The sequence below is a fragment of the Papaver somniferum genome, chromosome 5 (assembly GCF_003573695.1).
Source record: "Papaver somniferum cultivar HN1 chromosome 5, ASM357369v1, whole genome shotgun sequence".
NCBI classification, from domain to species: Eukaryota; Viridiplantae; Streptophyta; class Magnoliopsida; order Ranunculales; family Papaveraceae; genus Papaver; species Papaver somniferum.
The window spans coordinates 28,387,041-28,409,322 of NC_039362.1; the positions used below are offsets into that span (position 1 = coordinate 28,387,041).

General features: G+C 38.2%; 1 protein-coding gene across 1 annotated transcript; it reads right to left on the reverse strand.

The window, feature by feature from the left end:
* Positions 1–315: 315 nt before the first annotated feature.
* Positions 316–1,503, reverse strand: LOC113281251. The gene has a single exon (XM_026529941.1). It carries the CDS (start codon positions 1,272–1,274, stop codon positions 558–560), a length of 717 nt encoding a protein of 238 aa, XP_026385726.1. The 5' UTR covers positions 1,275–1,503; the 3' UTR covers positions 316–557.
* Between the last annotated feature and the right edge of the window lie 20,779 nt (positions 1,504–22,282).

The window sequence follows — 22,282 nt, forward strand, 5'->3', positions numbered from 1 at the left end:
GCCAAGATCAGCCACAGCACTCCACTTACTAGCTAAGAAATTATGCCGTTGCATTTATTTATTTCTCCCATCTTCTAATTTCAAATATATAGTCTCATCGGTCATACACTTAGTAGCTAAGCAAGCACTTGCAAGTAGCAAGGATAGAAGAAGAATCATTTGACACCAATCAAACCTAGCTAGACAGCCGTAGTGCCCTACCACCACCACCACTAACTATTCAAATGCAACAACCACTATGATTAATGTATGGTACGGGGTCTCATCTTCCCGAAAAAAAGCAAAAAAAGAAGAAAAAAAACGACCCTACGAGGCTACAAAATCACCTTTTATTATACGCTTTACCAAACAAGTGGTAACCAGGTATGGAATTCAAGAAAACAGATCAAACAGGACTTGGTATCAAAATGATAAAAATTACGAATAGTTCTACGAACATTGGCATGCATAAGCCATGAACAAATGCATCCTACCATAAAAAAAATCATGGAGGATATCACAAATGATATATAGTACGGAATGATATGATATTAACCGATGATAATAATGAACAATTATTAGCAAGTACCCCGAGCAAGCATCTCTTGGTATTGGTTTTCCTGATATTGTAACAACTGTGTTTTACTTTGAAGCCTTAGTTGTTCATAAAACCTTTTTATGAAGTCCTCTGCTTCATCGTCAACTTCCGGATTGCTACGCATTCCCTCTAGTTGGATTTCATTTTCCTCCTCGGACGAATACTCTGTGACTCTAACAGCGAACGGAGATAAGAGCGGGCTGAATCTACTGTCTCCAGGGGCCAGATCAGGTGTTGCTGCGGTACTAAACTGAAAGCTGAAAGCACACTCAGGTGAATACCCGACTTTAGGCCGTACAACAACAACAGCTTTAGCTTCTTCTTCTTCAATCTCTTCTTCGTCGAGATCTTCCTCATTAGGAGGATTGATACAAGGGAAGTAATGGTGTTTACGTTTCGACATGTGGGAAAAAACAGGATTCGGACTGTTGCTGCAAGAGAACTCGTAATCCTGTGGGTTGCCGAAGCTACCACGCGTCAAATCGTGAGAATTGTGATGGTGGTGATGGCTGTGGAACGTCATTAGATTTCCCAATGACTTCCTCATTAGTTTACCTCTCTTCATCATTAGGTTCATGTCCATGAGCAGTTTCCTCTTTGACATGAAACCCTTTCGCATCATGTAATATGCAATCCTCAAGAATCTCCATAGCCTCTTTCCGATAACTGAATTTCTAGATGATGAATGTACCTCCATTTCTCTAAACCAGACCGAAGTGATAAAACTTTGAATTCACAACACACACAAACAAGGATAAAAGATATCTTGGAATGAATCACAATTTAGATAGATAGGATAAATAAAGAAAAAAAATCTTTATAAGTAAGAAGATTAAAATGAATATGTTTCTGTGTTTTTGTTTATCTGCGAGGTGCTGTAACCTCGCAGAAAGAAAAGAAAACCTTATGATGGGAGATACCAAGAAGTGAAATGCAATGGATTTTATAGGGAAATAACGTCAATAATGTGGAGTAGAGAAGAGAGTCACAATCCAAACAAATAAACAAACAAAAAAAGGAAAAGGGTTCAAGGGAAACTTTGAAAAAGGCTTAATGAAGAAGGGAAGTGGGTGTGTCACCTTCCAACACTAGACACCAGACCTTTTTTTTTTTTTTTTCCATATGGTACCACCAACCGCTCCTCCGCAGCGCGTATACGGCTTGATTGTTCATAATCGTTGGTATCGTACAGCTAATTAATATTGTTTAAATGTTGAGTTATAAAGTGGTACTAGTATTGTACCGTTGATGTGGATAATGGGAAATCAAAGTTAGTTCTAAAACGCTGATTATGATCAACTTTGTGAACTGTACGAAATAGCTTTTCTAATAATCTAAGATTATTATAAACTAAAACTTGCATTAGGAATGTAACTTATTCCCGAAATAAGGAGGAAAGGGGGGAAAAGAAAATGAAAGAAAAAGGTTTTGTGTGCATTAGTGGTTATATGCCTTTCTTACGCATGTGGTTTGTGGTTTTGAAATCTGTATTAGCATTGTGAGTTGCCAATTTGCCATGACTTAATGAGGCTTGATGAACAGATGCTAAGTGTAAGAGATTTATATTAGGCATTTTGTGATGTCTATTAAACTCTTAATTTAAAAAGAGCCAAGGGGTGGGAAACGGGAATAATAAAGATTTGAAGTTGGGGGAAGATTTTCCTTTGTCGTTCTACTTTTTCTGTTTGTTTTCTTCTTTTTTTTTTTGTTAATTTTATTTTCCACTTTTGCATCATCTCCCAACTCTGTGAAACGCACAAAGGAGAAATCAAATAAAATCGGCCAACATCTTCTACTTATTTCACATGTTGTCTTGTACTTTACATGTAATTCATCACATGCAATACGATTTTCAAAGACCGACGAGTCTAAGTTAATTGTCTCGTCAAAACTTCGTCAAGAAAAACCCATAGGGACAAAACCTGAACTAAAGAAAAAGAGTACAATATTAAGCAAACTTAGAATATAGTTGGACTCGAATATGTTGCCTCATTAAAACCTTAACGAAGGAAAATGAGTAAAACGTGACAGATGCAAGTAAAGGTGATCCTTTGAATATGTTGTCTCGTTAAAAACCTTGCCGAGTAACAAAACCTTATGGGAAAAACTATTCTCGGTCGAAGGAAAAAAGAGTACAACACAACTTCAATTTCGCAGTAAAATATGTCAATATCATATCCTTGGATCCTCTCCCTGATGTCGGCATCTCCCCCTCATTACTTTCAGAGTTGTTCCACACAGTTCCTTTAGTCATGTGCTTTTCGAAACTGAGTATCGGTAATGATTTAGAATATAATCTACCATATCTCCCTTTGATTACTTTCGTTGGAGAAGAGATTATTGTTCCTTCATAATCAACAACCTTTGGATTGCAGTTCCTTTAGCATTTTTGTTGTTGTCGTCTTTGTATGGATAAAACAAGCTCACGTCAAGGGTTACTTTTAATTATATGATTACATTCATTATACCATTTCAATGACGTTGCATTGGCGGTGAGATGTATCTTGCTAATAAGTTCACTGAGGATGTAACATTTGGTCGAGTACATTATGCTAAGTACAATAATGCGTCTATTGTACTTAGATAAGGGAAATTAATCTCCCGACACAGGATGCATGTCCTTGTTAAATTTCTTGACAACTTTAGACCTATGCAAACTGGTGAAATAATATACCACAATCTCAATTTTAGATCAAGCTTTCCCTAGATTTCTCATCTTAAATTTGGATTTAGAGTAGTTTGTAGGATGACTGATTACATTAGAAGAACCCATCATGTCTGTACCATCGAAATAGGTAGCTACAATTCCAAATCAGGAACTTGCTTGTGAATACGCAAGGAAAAATACCTTACTTGTTTATCTCCTCCAAATCAAATAGACACTTAGACGGTTATATCACATTCACATGATTGTTTCAATCCATAAGTGAACATCTAGTCTAATTGTGAACGGACTTTGTGGTCTAAAGTCACTTAATTTGGGTAAGAAAAGGCTATCAAGCCCTTTTGTAAATATATTATATCTCTTGATTCTTTCAGAGATACGTAACAACCACATACATATGTTGCATTTCAATTCCTTTTCAAATTACCAAGCTAACTAAGTAGCGGAACGCTATAATGTTTATTACGAGAGGACAATTCCATGGCTTTGTGAGAAACCTCGCGCCACAAGGTGAGTCTTTATAGTTTGAGACTTCATTCTTCCCACTATGCTTTATGACAAATAATCATGTATGTCCCATAGGCTTTACACTTTATTGGTTAGCACTAGCACACCAAATACCTGTATATTTGTCAAAGAACCAAGTTCTACCTGGATTGTGTAGGAGAAATATGCTTTTTGTTGACATTAAACAATGAGAAGCATGGTTCGATCTCATTGTTCTCTATTTCCTTGAGAAACTATATATAAAAATAATCATTAGTATGCTCGCACGATCTTTCCATTGACTCGTGTGTGTTCACATAATCCATTAGGATTTCATTGTTCTCTGGAATCATTAAACTTGGGAACATCCTTCAATATTGATTCGTAGACATAGTCAGAGACAAGAAAACGAGATGATTTCAGTAATGATACAAATTAGGTTGTGCCTTTATCATCTACTTCCTTTCTAGGTGAGAATTGATCGAACCTGGTGGTATATCCATCTTCCTTTATGGAGCCATGGCTTTAACGACACTTCCACCATGTGTAGTTGCAACACCTTAGTCTATGATGTACCCCCTACTGAGGATTTCTAACCTTGCAGGCACATTTGCAGCTGGTATGTGTGATCTTGTCATGTTGCCGATATCAGTGCACTTTCTGAAATATATTATTATTTGTCACTTCACATTTACATTTGTGGAGTACAAGAATCAATATGAGACATAGTGGGAACACACCACGACAATTTCTTTCGTTCCCCTAGAAAATACTTTTTCTTATCTCCCCCTAACAACGAGAAGACCGTCTCATTAAAATGACAACCCGCAAATCTAGCGGTAAGAGATCTCCTTCAAAAGGTTTTAAAACGCGGATAATTATTGGGAGCAAATATCCAACATAACTACTTAATCGTTTTCGTGATCCATCATAGTACGATGTGGACTCGTAATGACACATATATATTGCAACCAAAAATACGTAAGAACACGAATGTCAGGCTTATATCCAGTTACCAACTGGTAAGCAGAAAAGGTTGACTAATATTGCATATCCCCAAAGCAATAAAATGTAGGTTGATACGCATAACCTATGCCTTAGACATCATCTGTAACATTTGATGGTAGTCTGTGCGAGGCCATTGGGTATAAGATGCTCTACATTGATCCTATTAAACATGTAATATTCATTAAATCCTTTTGATGTACACTCACAAGCATTTACAAGGGGTGGTGATCCCTTACATGTATAATATGTGCTAGTAATTTTCCAAACGAAAAATTTCTTGGGAACTACAACTAGTCCAAAATATCAAAACATCCGTCAGAGCCATAAGTCACTTTGATGGTCCGCATTCTGAGTGGATATTTTTCTAACATCACCTTATTTCTTTGAAAACATCTAAGTAAAACAACATGGTCTAAATCATGTTTTACTAAAGAAATACTTTGTAACATGAGTAGCGTGCTTTCTTACTTCAAAGCATAATCGGGAGAGCCAGTGGAAATCTAGTAACTTTAGAAGTCACTGATTGTGATAGATGTCGTAACTTCGCATTCTCATTTGTCTCTTACACTCAAATGAAGGGATGCCCGTGTTAGTACTTTCAAAACGAAACATCGTGTCACAACCAATGTACCTTATGGTTGTGTCAAAGCATTTACGAGTCAATCCCAATTATTGAATTATTAGGGTTAATCTGGATTCAACAATCCAAGCATCATCGATTTATAATTCACTAGATTGACTTATTATTATTATTTTTCTAAGGATGTGCTTCCTTTCGCATTCATTAGAGACAACTTATTTGATGCAATCAACTCCATTCTCACTGTAAGTTTTCAAAAGATAGGTAATAGTTCACGCATGAACACCCTTTAAACTTAACAAAGTATGATTATCCCTTAGTACGTACAAAGCTTATGTGACTTTTAGTCTTTGTTCCATCTCGGTAACAATTTTTGAGCAGTGCTTCGCTCGATGATCAAATAATCGTAGTCGCAGTTCAAAAACTAGTGTATATTCCTTAAATTAGTGGGAGAAAAACCATTATCAGTTAGACATTGTGTGGCCTTATTGCGTACAAAAGTGGGATTCAACTCAAGTACTTTAGAGTGAATATATGTTACGTTTCAGGGGATGATATATTTTTCATCCAGATATATCTCAAGTGCTTTAGAGAACTTATGTCTTGTGGGAATGATGTACTTTTCATTCCATAAGCACAGACATTGTATCTAGTTCAATTAAATAGTCAATTGGCCATGCAAAGTTCTTCATGTCATTAAAGTTGATGTATATAACATGATCTCCTCTAGAAATTGGTTGCTACTATGATACACTCATTACATTGAATATACCAACACTTATAACCAGATGCATTTCCAACTCTTTCATATTTATGATGGGAGCTAGAATTAGATTTTAGCTAATTCCATGTTCGGTTGATACTTGTGAGTTGGTGTTATTACTACCGAAGATATAAGTACATCTTTGTCTCATGATACACATGTCATTCTACACATATTTCACTATGCTAACAAGCATATGAATTGGTATGTCATATCATCATTCAGGGTTTTTTCTATTTTCAACTTTGAAACATTTAGTTTAATTTGAGAAATTTCTTTATCTCAACAGGCCAAGAGAATATCAATACACAAGTCAACCACTTACATTAGGCATTGCGGTTATCCGGTATTGTGGGGTTTCCCACGAGCATCGCTTCGGTTATCCAACAACAACTTCCCAGGAGGTCACCCATCTCTGGATCACTCCCACCCGAACACGCTTATCTGCAGAGTTTTCTGCCAACTCTACAGACAATTGTGTTGAAAAGGCTGTAGCAATTGTGCTGAAAAGGCCTCGATGTTAGGAAAATAAAATCGTTACTTATATTCCATTCGGCCAACCACTGCCGAATATCGGGATATTACAATTTGTAATGACCCGTCCCTCCACCGATATTGTCCCCACTTAGCCATTGCGATTATCCGGCAGTGTGGGGTTTATCCACTAGCAACTTCCCGGGAGGTCACCAATCCCTGGATTTCTCCCGTCCAAGCACACTTAACTGCAGAGTTTTATGCGAACTCTGGAGCCAATTATGCTGAAAAGGCCTTGATGTTAGGAAAGAACAAACCATTACCTATATTCCAATCGGCAAACCGTACCCGCCGAATCGGGGTATTAAAATACCACCACCTTAAATTGGAGCCGTTCTCGGCTCCGGAATACATATACAAGCCAAGATCTCCGACATTTCCTGCCCCTCATGAGAAGCACCTGGACCAACCTCGTCCAGTGTACCTTCCCACCCTCGGCTAGTGACCCGTCGTCGGCTCTCTGATGGAGGTTGTTATTACAATCACTATGCCCGCGCCTTCTCCATTGGAGGATCCATCTAAGAATATCTCCCATCTTCGTGAATTCTGAGGTTCCAACAGATTTTCTGGTTCTTGCTTGTCTTCCTCCATTCCTGGGATGTCGTCTATCTCCGCTTCGTCGCTGAGAGGTAGGTATGCCAGAAAGTCTGCTAATATTTGTGATTTCTCAACCTTTGTAGTTTCAAAGATTGTGTGGAACTGTTTGATCATGGCATTCCATTTTGCTACCCTTCCAATTTTCTCCGTGCTATCGAGGATTTGACCTATCTGAGCCTTCGTGAAGACTCGCATGGTATGTGCATCAAAATATATCCTTAGTTTTTGTGTTGCCACTACTAAGGCATATATAAGTTGCTCCACCTTGGTGTAGTTACGCTCCACTGGGCTGAGTATTTTGCTGATGTAGTAAACTGGTTTTTCTCCTTGTCCTTAGTCTCGTACCAATATTGCGCTTACAGCGTAGCTTGTTGCTGCTAAGGATAGAGTGAGTATCTCACCTAGATCCGGCTTCTGTAAGATGGGTACTAATAAAAAGTACTCTTTGATTTTTTGGAAAGCTTGTTCGCATTCTGTGGTCCACATGAACCTGCTTCCTTTCCTTAGTATGTCGAAAAAAGTCTTGCATTTGTTCGATGACCTTGCTATGAATCTTCCCATGGAGGCTAAAATTCCATTTAGCTTTTGTACTTACTTTAGTGTTTTTGGAGATGGCATCTCCATTATTGCTCTGACCCTTTCGGGGTCCACTTCTATTCATCGCTTAGTTACCAAGTACCCTAGGAATTTTCCTGAGGTTACTCCAAACGTGCATTTCTCCGGGTTTACTTTCATGTGAAAGTTTCTCATGGCTTCAAATATCTCCCTTAGGTCTGACAGGTGGTTTTTCACCTCTTTTCTCTTGACTAGCATGTCGTCCACGTCGACCTCTAGTATCTTGCATATCCATGGCTTAAATATTTTGTCTACCAATCGCTGGTATCGCTGGTATAGCAATACAAGCCTCTTGGGGGTAAATAACGCAGTATGCTCATGATCTTCTTCTGCAAGGGAGATTTGGTTGTAACCAGAGTAGCCATCCATGAAGGATAATCTCTGATGACCTTCGGTTGCATTGACCAGCTGGTCAATATTTTGCAGCGGGTAGCTGTCCTTGGGGCATGCCTTGTTGAGATTGCTAAAGTCAATGCAGATGCATACACCTCCGTTCTTCTTAGGTACAATGACCATGTTGGATATCCCCGTGGGATACTTGACTTCTCGTATCAATCATGTTGCTAGGAGCATTTGCAACTCCTTCTCTACCGCCTCTTGGTAGATATCTGCCACCTTGCGATACGTTGTTTGAATGGTGGCAATTATGGTTTGAGCCGAAGGTGGTGGGAGACCAAATTCGGGTCAATTCCTGACATGTATTCCATTGACCACACAAAGACATCTGCTTAATCCCGTAGTAGCCTTTGTAATTGCATCTCCTCATCCTCTTCTAGTAAAGTTCCGATGTTGATCATATTTGGTTCCGTCTCCGTTCTGATGTTGATTTTCTTTGTTGGTTCCACCGGTGAGCAGGTTTGTTTCTGAGGTCGTGAAGGCATGCTTTTCTGTAATTGTTATATTGGCAGAGACATCCGCTACCGGAGTGGCGAAGGTGCTTGCTTCATGAACTGAGGGGGCTTCGGGGACTTTAAAGCCTCCATCTTTTACTTCATTAGTATTTACCTGTCGTCTTTTTCTTTTGTGTTGCTGTGAAGCAAACCTTTCTTCGTTGAGTCTAACCTCTGCTAGATTGCATAACCTTGCGTCTTGCTGATCATCTTTGATTTCCATTTCACCCATGGGTGTAGGGAATCGAAGATACTGATGATGGGTCAAAGATTTTCCTCTTAATTGATGGACCCACAATCGTCCCATAATGACGTTGTATGGCGAAGGTGCTTCCACGACACAGAACCTTGTATTGGTTACTAAAGGTCCTCCGGGTACCTACAAGACAATTTCTCCCTTTGGTCTAGAGACTTCTCCATTGAAACCGTATATTGTGCAAGTAGATGAATCCATTTACTCAGTTGTTAAACCCATACTAAGTAGGGTTCGTAGAACAATACATTTAACGAGCTGCCCCCATCAATGAGGACGTTCGTAACATTCCATCCATGTATTGGAAGAGTGATCACAAGAGGATCATTGTGTATCTCGACTTCTTAGTTGACATCTCTTGTTGAGAATGTTAATGGCGTGACCATCCATTCTTCCCAAGTGCTAGTAGGTGGTCCACTTATATTGAACACCTCGTGCTTTTCTAGCTTTCTTCTGTTCCGAGCCAACTCGAGGATGTCTTCGAGTAGCTCCTCCTTGCCTCCGCTGGAGAAGGTGATCATGTTGATGTATTTGCTATTCTGAGGTAGTTCTACCCTTTTCTTGGGGGATACCTCAGTATCTGCTGGTTGGATTTGCACATACCCCATGAACTTGCCTTCGTCTATGAATCTCTAAATCATGTTCCGTAGGTGATAGCATGTGTCAGTTGTATGTCCGTAGTACTGGTGGTACTCACAGTACTCCTTAGACTCTTTTGTTTTATCTGGTTGCTTTCCCCTAGTGTTAGGGTCAGGAAATCCCGACTTTGCTCCTTCTTTGCTTAGAATGTGGGAGAACGTCGTGTTTAACTTTGTGTAGATTTTATCTACAAATTCTTCTCTTCCTTTTCCTCTGCCTTTGCCATCTCCGTATTTGGATCTTTTATCCCCAGAGCTGGTTCTGCCCCCAGCTTCATTTTGCCTCTTAGGTATCTCCAGAATTGGTTCCAGAGAGTTGGTTCGTTGCGGAGCTTCTGTTGTCTTTGCTTGCGCCCTGGGGTTGTCCTTCTGGATTTCTTCAAGTCTGATGTAGCGATCTTGGACAACCCTAAGCTCTCCTTCAGAATCCAGGGCTCGGTTTTGAAGCTCCACGAAGATAACTGAGGTTCTATCAAGTTCGTACTTATAGCAATTAATGCTAATTTCTAGATTGACTTTCCCGATTGCTTGGAATGTCTTCTGCCACCTGTCTGTCTATTGCATCAATATTTCCCGGGGTCCGATAACTAAAGAAAATAGCCTATCTAACCCTGTCTTTGTTGACTTGTTGTACATGTATGTCTCCAAGAACACCGTAGACAATTGCTCAAAAGAGTCAATTGAGTTTGCTGGTAAATTATCATACCGCCAATGTTGATCCCGTGAAGCTTGCAAGACCTACAATGTACTACCTCATCTCTTTCCCAATGGGCAAGGACACGAGTGTAGTATCGCAGGGTGGGCTGCGGGATCTGAGGTACCATTGTATGCCTGAAACATAGGTACTGGGCATTTCGGTGGGACGGGTTCTTTCAAAATGCGAAAAGACAACGTATATGTTGTCGCTTCTTGGAGTACTTCTTCCATCCTTGCGCCTGCGTGGCCGGTTTTTAGTCCTTGTATTTCTTTCCGCATCTTCTCCATTTGCTCCATGACCATGTTCACATTGTGAGCATCTCTGGAAAATACCTCATTATAGTAGGACTGAGAGGGCTTGTAGGTTGGATCCGTTTCGTCTGGATCGTAGCGTGTCTTTCTGTCTCCCCCTGGCGGGTTAGCCTTTGGTGGGTTAAGATCCACCCTTCGTCTTTCTGAGATATCTCCATTCTCACACCTCTTTAAAGGAGGGTGAGTTTGGGAACCTTCGATCTGTACGTCGAGCATATCTTTTAGGTTTTGTTTCTCCTGGGCCATCATGTAAATTGCATCCTCATGCTCCTTGTTACGTAGTAGCAAAGCTGCTACTTGTGCTGCCATTTGTTCTTCGTTGTGGATTCCACCGCTCTGAGGAGTGATGTCGGTCGGATCCTCAGAGTCATCCACTCCTTCTTCTATGACTGGAGCGTCGGGATCTAGCTGGATTGGAGTCAGGTTTCCCAACCCTCGTCCCGTAGGAGCTAAGGTTCTGGGTAACCCTGTGTTAGCCACAGGTGGCTTCGTAACATTGGGACGCTCTGGTAACGGGATGCCGTACTGTGGTTTTGCTCCCGATGTTTGCCTCATCCCCTTAGTAGGAGTAGGTGGTTCGTTATCAGTCGTTTTTCTTGCTATCTCGCTTTGTCCATCCTCCGTTTCATTCCTTTGGTTTGTTCGAGACGGGTTTTGAGATCTTCCTTTTATAACAGCGGGTCGTGAACTTGTTGGTACATCACTTGGTTTCTGCGTACCTTCGACTTTTTGTTATCCTGTGGTCACAAAGAAAATGACAAAATTTGTTGTTAGGGTGCCTTCGCTAAAAGTAGCAATTAATGCTCTGACACAGAAGACGGCTAAGCAGCTTTTTCAGAAAAAAGACTGAAATGACGCCTTGAAAGACAGGTATAAAATTTCTTATGACACCCTCGGAAAAAAACAACCTTAGATGTTGAAAACGAATTAAAAAGGGTGTCAGATCTCCCAAGAAAAGAGGTTATTAAATGCTTTGGAAGATCTTTTTTCCTTAAATTCTCACTGAGATTCCTCTGTAGTCATAGGTACTCAAATCTAAAAGATTCTTTGTCGGAAAAGGTTGTTTTTTTAGTACAAAACAAAAGATTAGACGTTTTGTGAGTGCGTTTTTGCCAAAAACTTTGTAGATCTGTGAGGTTGTAAGTCATTAGAGGCTATGAACTCAAAGAACATACGTAAATGACGGACGAACAAATCACTAGGAAGTGAGATTCGTCGTTGCAGAACTCAGATCTCATCGTTAAAGAAGATACATAAGTTAAAAAGTAAAGGAACATAAAAACTCAAGTTGGTGTGCAAAACCTTCTAACGCCAAACTGTGACTACTAATTTTCCCATAGTATATGTAATGCATACAGTTCGGAGAATCGAATACTAAGTAGTATTGATGCTTCTGTTGAAATGATAATGCTTAGTTATAAAAAGATATTCAAGATCACAATAACAGCGAAGAACATAAATGTAATGTAAATGATGCTAAGTTATCATGAGACACAAGAGATTACGTGGTTCGACTTTTGTCTACATCCACGGGGTAATGAGTGATTGTTTTTGTTAGAGCATTGCTCGGTCGACCTCGCATGCATTGTTATATCAAGCATGTTTTTCAATGTTAGTGATCAAAACTATGAGTCTTAATTTCTAGTCTACATAGCTAAGTCTCGGACTAGGATAGAAAAGTGTAGTTGAGCTCAAGAACTTCATGGAGATTCATCATACAACGACGAAGATCTACTCAAGGAACCGTGGAACTTCATCAACAAAAAGGTATGTGGAGACTTGAACTTATTTATCACTCAAAAGTTTATCTCTTCTATCGCCTACTTCTTATAAGACAAAAGTCATATGCTATATAGACTAGATCATACACATTTGATATTTCGAGCCGAGTATATCTCGCCTATCTATATCTCGAAATCATGTGTTGGTAAAGCGTTTCGCTTTGATCAGGTTTATCTTCACTTTATGACGAAAGTCATATTGTTTCAATCACTTTGAAAATCGCTTTGACGAGAAATAGTGTAACAACTATATAACGTCCTCTAAGAATGTTTCAATGGTTGAAATGAGAGTTTAGGTTAAAATAACCAATGATGGATATAACCATTGTGTGGTAACACATATGTGCATAAGTCATATTCCTTAATCCGAAGTTTGCGAACTTTGTTGGTTGAGAGAAACCGGAGGAATTGGCTTTGCCAAGTCCACGAACTCAGTTTGCGAACTCAGTCAGCGAACTGACGGAAGTTCTTGTTCCGAGAATTTCTGTTGGGATTCCAAATTCGTTCGTGTAGTACAAGTTCGCAAACTCAGTCCGCAAACCTAGTCCGCGAACTGGCGAAAGTCTCCTTGCCGAGATTTTCTGATGAGTTTGGAAAACTCTGCCGGTTGTCTTAAGTCCGCGAACTTGCTTGCATACTTGAGTGGGTTATGGTCTAAATATGTGCTCTGAACATGAATCTAGGCTGTTCTTCGGGCACAGTTTTCACAAACCCAGTAAACGTATATCTCAAGTGTGTGTGACAAGCTAAGTTTTCGATGTAACGGTTGAGAAATATTAGTTTGAATCTAAATCAGGTTTTCATCTTACGGTGAATATTGATTGCTTTGTAACTAAGACAAAACCATGATTTGAAGACTATATATAGGAGACATCTAGCATTGGGAAAAACTAATCCCCACACGTCTGTGTGATACTAGTGCGCTCGCTAGAGTCGATTCTCCTCTAACCTTTGGTTTTCTTCTCTAAAACCAGGTTAACGACTTAAAGACTTCATGGGATTGTGAATCCAGACCGATACTACTTTTATCGTAGTTGTGTGATCTGATCTTGCATCTTCTATCGTGCGAGTATAATCTATTGATTGGCTTGAGATCGTGAGAGTTCTCCGATAGGCAAGATAAAAGAAGTCACAAACATCTTCGTCTCACTGTTTGTGATTCCTCGACGTCCTCTTGTGTATTCAAGTAAGAATGTTGAGAGGTGATTGATTAATCTAGGATGTTCTTCAGGAATATAAGACCGGATTATCAATTGGTTCATGTTCACCTTGATTTCATTGATTAACACTTGGACATTGGTCTTTGGTACCGTCCAAGTTATTCCTTGTATTTGATAAAGACTCGCTATTGTTTTTAGCTTGAGTAAAAATCAAATCAAGAGAGAGATATTAACTCCTTGAGATACTTTTATCTAGATTGAGTCTGACTTTCTAGTTGGTTCTCTAGCAAAGTATTTTGGAGTTAGTCCATACAGATTGCTAACGAAATATTGGGTGGTGTTGTTAGACCCCCGCTTTTTCAGTTTTTATTAAGTTTTGGTGGTTACAAAGATCTTAAATGCTTCCCAAAATAATAGATATAACTCAAGTTGAAGTAAATACTTAATTTCTAAACATTAAAGAGGTATAAGCTTAAGACAAGATCTTCTCTCCTAGAAATTGAATGCCCTTGGTTTGTTGTTGAAGCTTGGTATTTATAACCCCTTCTGCTCCAGGTGTATCTTTGCTGTCTTTGGGTCCATCGTTCCCTGATATACCTTTCGTACAAATGGTACCTTCGTTCACCGCGTGCTTTCTCCAGTCGGACTCTGCCATCTCAGCTGACCCACGTTCCTTCGGGAACTTCCCAGCCTCAGTACAGATTGTACCTTCGTTCACCGCTAACTTTTGCTAGTCAGAACCTGCCACATCATCTCTCTCCATGTGCTTTGATTATGCGTGTAAATAAGAGATTTGTGCATTTAATGCTGATTAGATATGTCATTTTCTTTGTCCTTCGCCAGCTGCCCCCTCTAGACTAGGCTTTACTTTTCTATCTTGGCCGTCGAGGTATCCCTTCTTGGGATAAGATAAATTAGATCTACGAAGGTATCTTCTGCTACTCAGGTTTCTCTCTGTATAGCGAGGGCTATACAATTATCTTGTATGCGACCACTGAAACCGTGACACGTGCTCCACAGAATATTGGTATTCACAATTCCAATGGTATTTCATCAAGAATATATTATCATACTCTTCATCAACAAAATGAAACTGCTGAGAAAAATATAAAATAATTTACATAATGGGAAATACTATATCTTTTAATGCTTGTACGCCTAAGAAACTTTGGTTTGATTCCTTTATGATTGCCACTTATCTTATAAACAGGATTCCAACCAAACTACTTCAGTGCTAATGTCCTTATCAAGTTTTATTTGAAAAATATTCAGATTACAAGTTTCTAAAGGTGTTTGGATGTCTTTGTTTTCCTCATCTTGCTTTGCAGACAAGACAAGATTAGCCCTAAGTTCACTCCTTGTATTTTTCTGGGTTATAACTTACTTCATAAAGGATGCAGGTGTTATGATCCTTCTTCTATAAAAATATATACTTTTGTGAATGTAATCTTCAATAAAGATGTATATCCTTTGAGAAAGTCAGTCACTTCCTCAGATATTTCAGATTCTTCCACTAGTATATTATCTTCACATACTGTACCTACTCCTTCTCAAGTTTCTCCTGCCTCAGCTTCTCATCCAACTACTTTGGATACTTCTCCTGCTGCTGTATTATCACCTGAGGTACTCTCCACTCCTGCTCCTGTTATAACTAGCATGCATACCAAATCAAAATCTGTTGTTAATAAGAAAAAGGATTTTGATCCTAATTTTGTTGCTTATTCTCATACCAAACATCTTATTCCTCTTGCCTTAAATGTTATTCTCAAGCACAACCCTTTAACTGCACCAAAAACTTTCAAAGAAGCTGCCAAAAATCCTAAATGGGTTGTCTCTATGCAAGATGAATATGTTGCTTTATACTTTAATAATACATTTGAATATGTTCCATATGAACCTGATATGAATGTTTTAGGGTGTAAGTGGGTCTACAGGATAAAATCTAAGTCTGATGGTACTCTTGAGAGATTTAAATCTAGATTGGTAGCTAAGGGTTTTCATCAAGTGGATGGTGTTGATTTTGAGACATCCAGCAATGTTGCTAAAGCAAATACTATCAGATGTGTGCTTAGTCTTGTTTTAAGTAACAATTGGTCAATGAAGCAATTGGATGTTTCCAATGTTTTTTTGCATGGAGATCTTCATGAATACATGGAGCAGCCACCAGGTTTTGTTTCAGCTGAGTTCCCTTCTCATATCTGCAAACTTAACAAGTCTTTATATGGTCTTAAATAAGCACCAAGGGCTTCGTATGAAAAACTGAACAACTTTTTAAATTTTTTATATGGGTTTCTCAGGTCTGAAATTGATCATTCAATGTTCATTTACATACAAGGTGATATTCAGATGATTCTACTTGTCTATGTAGATGATATAATCTTAGTTGGCTCCTCAGGCTCTCTGCTCTCTTCCTTTGTCTCTTCTATGAAAGATAATCCTGCAATGAAAGATTTAGGAGATTTACACTATTTTTTGGGATTGAAACAGTGTTTACTTCAAACACTAACAGTTTATTACTTATTCAAACTAAGTATTCTTTGGAATTACTTAAAAAGTTTGATATGCTGGAATCTAAACCTTGCAAGACTCATGTTGCTCAAGGAAAGAGAGCTTCTTTATATGATGGAATTCTGTTGGTTGATCCTGCTTATTTCAGAAAGATTGTGGGTCGTCTTCAATATATCAAATTAACCAGGCCAGATATTAGTTTTGGTGTTAACTATATTTCTCAATTTATGCACCATCCCACAGATGTTCATCTTCAATTAGCCAAAAGAATTCTCAGATACATAAAAGGGTCTCTTGGCTCTGGTATTACTCTTACTGGTGAAGATTGTTCATCTATAACAGCATATTGTGATAATGACTGGGCAGGCTGTCCTGACACTAGAAAGTGTACTGCAGGATATTGTGTCTTTCTAGGTTCTAATTTTGGTCTTGGTCTTCAAAGAAACAACCTAGTATATCAAATTCTTCTACTGAAGCAGAATACAAGTCTCTTGTTGTTGCTGCTTCATAGATTAGGTGGATCTCTTATCTACTACATGAGTTACAGGTTCCTTGTCAGTATCCCTGCTCTATTTACTGTGATAATGTTGGAGCAACTCATTTAGCAGATAATCCAGTCTTACATGCCAGAACAAAGCATGTTGAGGTTGACTATCACACTGTCAAAAGTTTAGTTGCCACCGGTTTCTAGGTGGTAAAATACATTCCTTCTCTACTTTAAATTGTAGATATCTTCACCAAAGGCTTATCCAAGAGTTTATTCTTCAAGCTACAATCCAAACTGATGTTCAATACTAGTCGTCAGTTTGAGGAGGACTGTTAGATACTCACTGTGGTAGTAGTTGGTATTGCTCTGTGTGTATTTAGTATCACTCTTCTTATCATCTGTGAGTCATGTAATAACGGTCACTTTGTTTTTGCCCGTTCATTAGAATATTCATTAAATAAACGAAATAAAAGCTTTACGATGCATTCTATAAATGTTAGAGCTGATTGCTTTTGATTAGAGTCATAATATGTGCTTGCTTACTATATTCTGCATCCAATCAGATTATCGTAACATCAATGTCGCTTGTGGACTAGTAGTGGTGCATGACTGTAGGGTGTAGAAAAAGTAGTAGTGATGCAAGTCTTTGAGTCCTCTTTTTAGAGCTTTATTATGCCTCATTTTTCTTTTCAAGTTCGCAGCAAAAGTAAAGCAATTCGTACACTAATGCATATAGTCCGATGACCTCACCTAACCTAGCACCAGTAACACTAGTTAGCGAAGACTTGGAACCATGTTTCTAGAATCTAACATAATGTTACGTCCGAAGAATAGACGAAAACCCTAATTTTATCTTAACTCAATTATCGCGAAATGGCTCTTCTACCCAGCCATGTAATCCAAATAAATGGCTCTTCTACCTCGCCATGTAATCCAAATAAATATCGTCAAATGCATTTGAGTAACATTTGGAAGACGTCTAAGAACATTTACTGATTTCTAGGTCCAAATCAGTCTAGCAACCAGTTTATAAATTAAAAAATGATGAGCCTCCCAGAACAACAAGAGAAGAAAAGGGCACGTAAACTGGTGACACCATAAGAATTTCTCACGTATATTCATGCCATGAACGTCGGATTATAGGATCTCTATGAATTCTGTCTGTCTCCAACTTGACAAATTAAGTTAATAAGATTGACTAACCAAATTTATTTATAAAGATCTTCCACTTAACTTTACATGCCGTCTTATTTGAAGTTTAATTTGTCAAATGTTCCGTGTAAATACGTATGCAACAGTAGCAGTGTTCTTGTCGATCAAAACAACAAAAACAGTAGCGGTGTATATGTATAATTTCACGAGCGCTATTATCCTACGAAGTACGAGCCGAGGTAGTGTTATGGGCCAATTTAAGGAGTTTGAGTGTAGTTTAGGAACCACTAGTGTAGGGCATCAAAAAAAAAAAATAATACAAATAATACTAATAATACTGATATGGGGACGTTGATACGGGGATTTTTGTTTGAAAAAATAATCGTTTGGTCCCTTTTTAGTTGGTCCCAAGTCAGTTTAGTCTTTTGGGAAAACACATTTACTGTTTGGTCCATAATTGTTTAAAAATATAAAACAGACAAAAATATCCGTCCGTGTTAATTTTTACTTATTTTCTTGTAGCAGTTCATTCGTCAAAATGAACTCCTGTTAATTTCTACTTATTTTTTAAAGAAATCACCTTTTATTTCTTTAGGAGATAAAGGAATATTCAGACAATTATTATCATCCATAGAAAACTTGGTAGGGAGGTCAGCCAACACCTCATCTTGAAAGGACTGAGGATGGGAGGAATAAAGGTTTCTAAAATTATCAACAAAAGAGGCACCAATACTATCTCTATCAGTAAGGATGTCTCCTGAGTTATTTTTGATCCAGTTGATAGCATTTTTTTTCTTTTAAAAAAAATGACCCTATGAAAGTAAGGAGTATTTATATCTCCATCCAAGGGCCATACCTCTCTGGATTTGTCTTTCTAGTAAAGCTCTTCCAAAGAATATATATAAGATAATCTAGCTTTAAGACTAGAAACATGCATGGTACCAGAAGGGGCGGATATTTGAACTTCTTTGAGTTCCTCTCTAGTGGTGGAAATATTAGTTTGAACATTTCCAAAGGATTTTTTGTTCCAATCTCTTAGGCATTTCTTAGTATTGAGTAATTTCGCCTTAAGTTTGAAAGTAGGAGAACCCTCCACATGAATAGACCAGGAATTTGCTATAATGTCTCTGTAGGTGGGGTCAGTAATCCACATGGCCATAAAATGAAAAGGTCTAGGCATATAATCACCTTCGAAATTGAAGCCTACATGCATGGGGAAATGGTCCGAGGAATATCTAGGGATATTATTAACACAAAACTTAGGGAATAAAAGTTCAGCATCATGGTTAATCAGGCATCCATCAAGTCTTTCTAGAATCAAAATAGTATTACATTGCATGTTGGACCAAGTAGTTCTAGGGCCACAAAAACCAAGATCATGTAAGTCAATTTTTTCTCAGAAAGTTTTAAGATTTGGAAAATCATTATCATCAAGCTCTAAGCCACTCATTTTGTCATCATGATCAAGCAAAGCATTAAAATCACTTACAAACAAGGCTGGATCTCCTCTATGGATAAGGGAAGATTACTCTGGCTAGCCCAAAAAGCATCTCTAAGAGTCTGATTTGGTTCACCATATATGAAGTGTATATGATAAGGTCTAGAATGTATAATGTCATTGGTACATAGATGCCTCTAGAATCAGAAGAGATAATGTCGAGGTTCAATTCATGTTTCCAAGATAATACCAAACTCCCACTCCTACCAATACAGAGAACATTGAAAGCACAAGAAAAACCCAAGTTTTTAAGTTTTCAAGCAGTATTATCCTTTTTCATTTTGATTTCAGAGATGAATATAATATTTGGGTTTAGGTTTTTCAGCAGAATAAATAACTCTTTATCAGTATATTTTTTTACTAGGACCTTAACGTTCCAGCATAATATGTTGGTATTCTTGACAGAATGACATTATTCAAAATAAAGTTGTTGGAGGATGAGGTTACCTAAGTGGTAGGAATGACACTAGCATTAGGCCGAGAATTAGAAGAATCACCGGAGATTCATTAATCAATGAAGATGGTATAGTGGGTAATGCAGCACTAGCTTGAGCCGATTTAGCATCTCTGGTGCTTTTTCTAGCATCAACATGCGAGTTGATTTTCCTTTTGAGGTTACTAATAACATCATGTTCAGCAGTTAGAGATATAACCCATTCTCTAGATAAGGTAGTGGTCTGAGAAGATGTGGTTGCTGTCTTAAATCTCTTGGATAAGTGCTTTAGATCCAGAGGATGATTAAGCTTAGCTTGGTCAGAATCTCTGGACTCCAAGTTGGTCAATTTGTAGATGATAGGGAGGCCAGCTTCGAAAGGTTCAAAACATTCTTCTCTATTTGGCCAGCTTCATAGATTTACAGAGTTGGAGATCTACTAGTAAAATGACCCATGTTCAACTTTTTATATATGGAATTAGTATCATGATTAAAATCATGGTCTTGCACAACAACTGCTTTACCCCTAGACTTAGAATTATGGACTTGTTTCTCTTCTAACATAGAAGTATCATTAACAAAATGAGAAACTGGGTTGTTTTGTGGAGCCTCCATAATATCCATCATAGGGGCGTCTTTGGTTGGCGGCAGCGGCATCCATCTGGTAAAAGTGATTCTGGTAGAAGAGCTATCCTGAGCTAGTGAACGGCTAAGATTTTCCACACGAGACGGCTTAGGTTTGATTTTAATGCATATGATCTCTTTGTAATCAATGTTCCTACATGAATAACAGAAAGATCTTGTCACCATATAAGATCTACATTCAATGAGGTAAGCTTGAATTCTGCCTCTTGTTACTAAAGAAATACTCATTGGTAAAGGTTTTTGGACATCAATTCTCACACAGACCTCCACATTTTTCTTGAGATGATGGTTTCCATATGGTTCCTTAGCTTCAATCAGTTCATCCAGCTTGAAGGTTAGCCTTTTTAGATCTTCAAACTCAGTGCATTGCTCAGGAACATTGCACAACACCAAAAACATAAGATCTTCAGTGAAAGCAGTTTGACAATTATTTATCCATCCTGTGGAAGGAACAACACGGGGCATTATAAGATAACCGAAGGCATACCAAGGTCTTTGATCTTTCACTCTGTTGAAATCCACTTCAGATAAAAAATGTATAAGGATCTTATTCTTTAATCCACTAAACGTAGTGACAGTAGGAGTTGAACTAGAGGCCATTGAGTGATGATGTAGTTCCTGACAAAAGAAGTTGGAACCACAAACTCACTACAAATATGACCAATCATACATCATTTCTAATTGTTATCATTTTTAGCAACAACCACAGCTTTGTCTATGAAGACAAGATCAGTTAGGGAAGAAGGAAATTTGGTAAGTAGGATGAGTTTTTCAAACATTTGGGTAGAGATATCTTGAATTTATTTATGAGTAGAGTAAGGTAAAGAAGATTGAGGGTGAACGTTTTTTCAGGGGAAAATGGGTTTAGAGGAGAGGTGGGCAGAGTATTCATCAATTGAGAAATGATAAAGTTATAAGATATGGTTAATAAATAAACAACTACGGTATATTTAAAATGAATGATGATAATAATGTGTAGTTTGGAGGAGAAGGTTAAAGAATGATAAGGTTTCTCGTGGTGAGTCTGACAATGATATGTAACTTGTGTAAACTGGTGGATCTGAACCGAGAGATCCATATCATTCTTAAAAATAGGCTTCTTACATATAACATAGGAGGGAGAGTAAAGGTCAGGTGCTTGAAGGGTGTAAATTCATAAATTTCGCCAGAAGCATGACTTGGAAGCTAGCAGAAATGTAGATTCAATAGACATTTTTATTTAAGTAATGATCTTTGACTCTATCTTTGGCACATGGGTTATCGGCGGAATGCCCACTTCTATTGTTGATTTAGTTGCACAGCTTCAACTTTAACCTGCTAATGTTGGTGTAGACAACAGAGATTCTCATCATACGAAGTTGTTGCTTATTATAAAGGGTAGGCAGATATTTATGGTGGGTGTATTTTTTTGTCCCTCTAAAAAAACCATACGGGACAACTCCAATAAATATAGTAGTATTATGAGAGAGAAATAGTTTGCCATTATGGTAATTTGTGGATTTTGACCAGAAATGGGCATGTCTAGCCAAAAGGTTAAGGTGGTTCATGTAGTGAAATTTTTTCAGGTGAGGGGTACATTGCATGTTCCTAACATGTAAGCCATAGCGGATCATAATGCCTCCCAACAGGTGCTGCAAACTTTGAATCTGCAAAAAATTAAAAGATTATTAGTGCAACATAAGAGACCATGCAGGATAGGTACTCACTAGTGCCCCTCTTAATGACAATGTCGTAGGAATATAATCGACATGAGAGGTCTAGATACTATTTGAGAATATGATTAAGAAAGAAGTAATGATGGATTCTGAAAAAATGTGTATGAAATTGAATTAGTGTGGTCTGCCAGAGGACGCGACGTTTAACCATGCACCATAAATTGTCATTTATGGTTAATCTACCCGCGTCATTTAAGGGTGAATGGGTGATAAATTGATTATTAACCCAAATTATACCCAAATAAGGAAAGAAATCAATAAAAATTAAGAGAGACAACAATGGCATAAA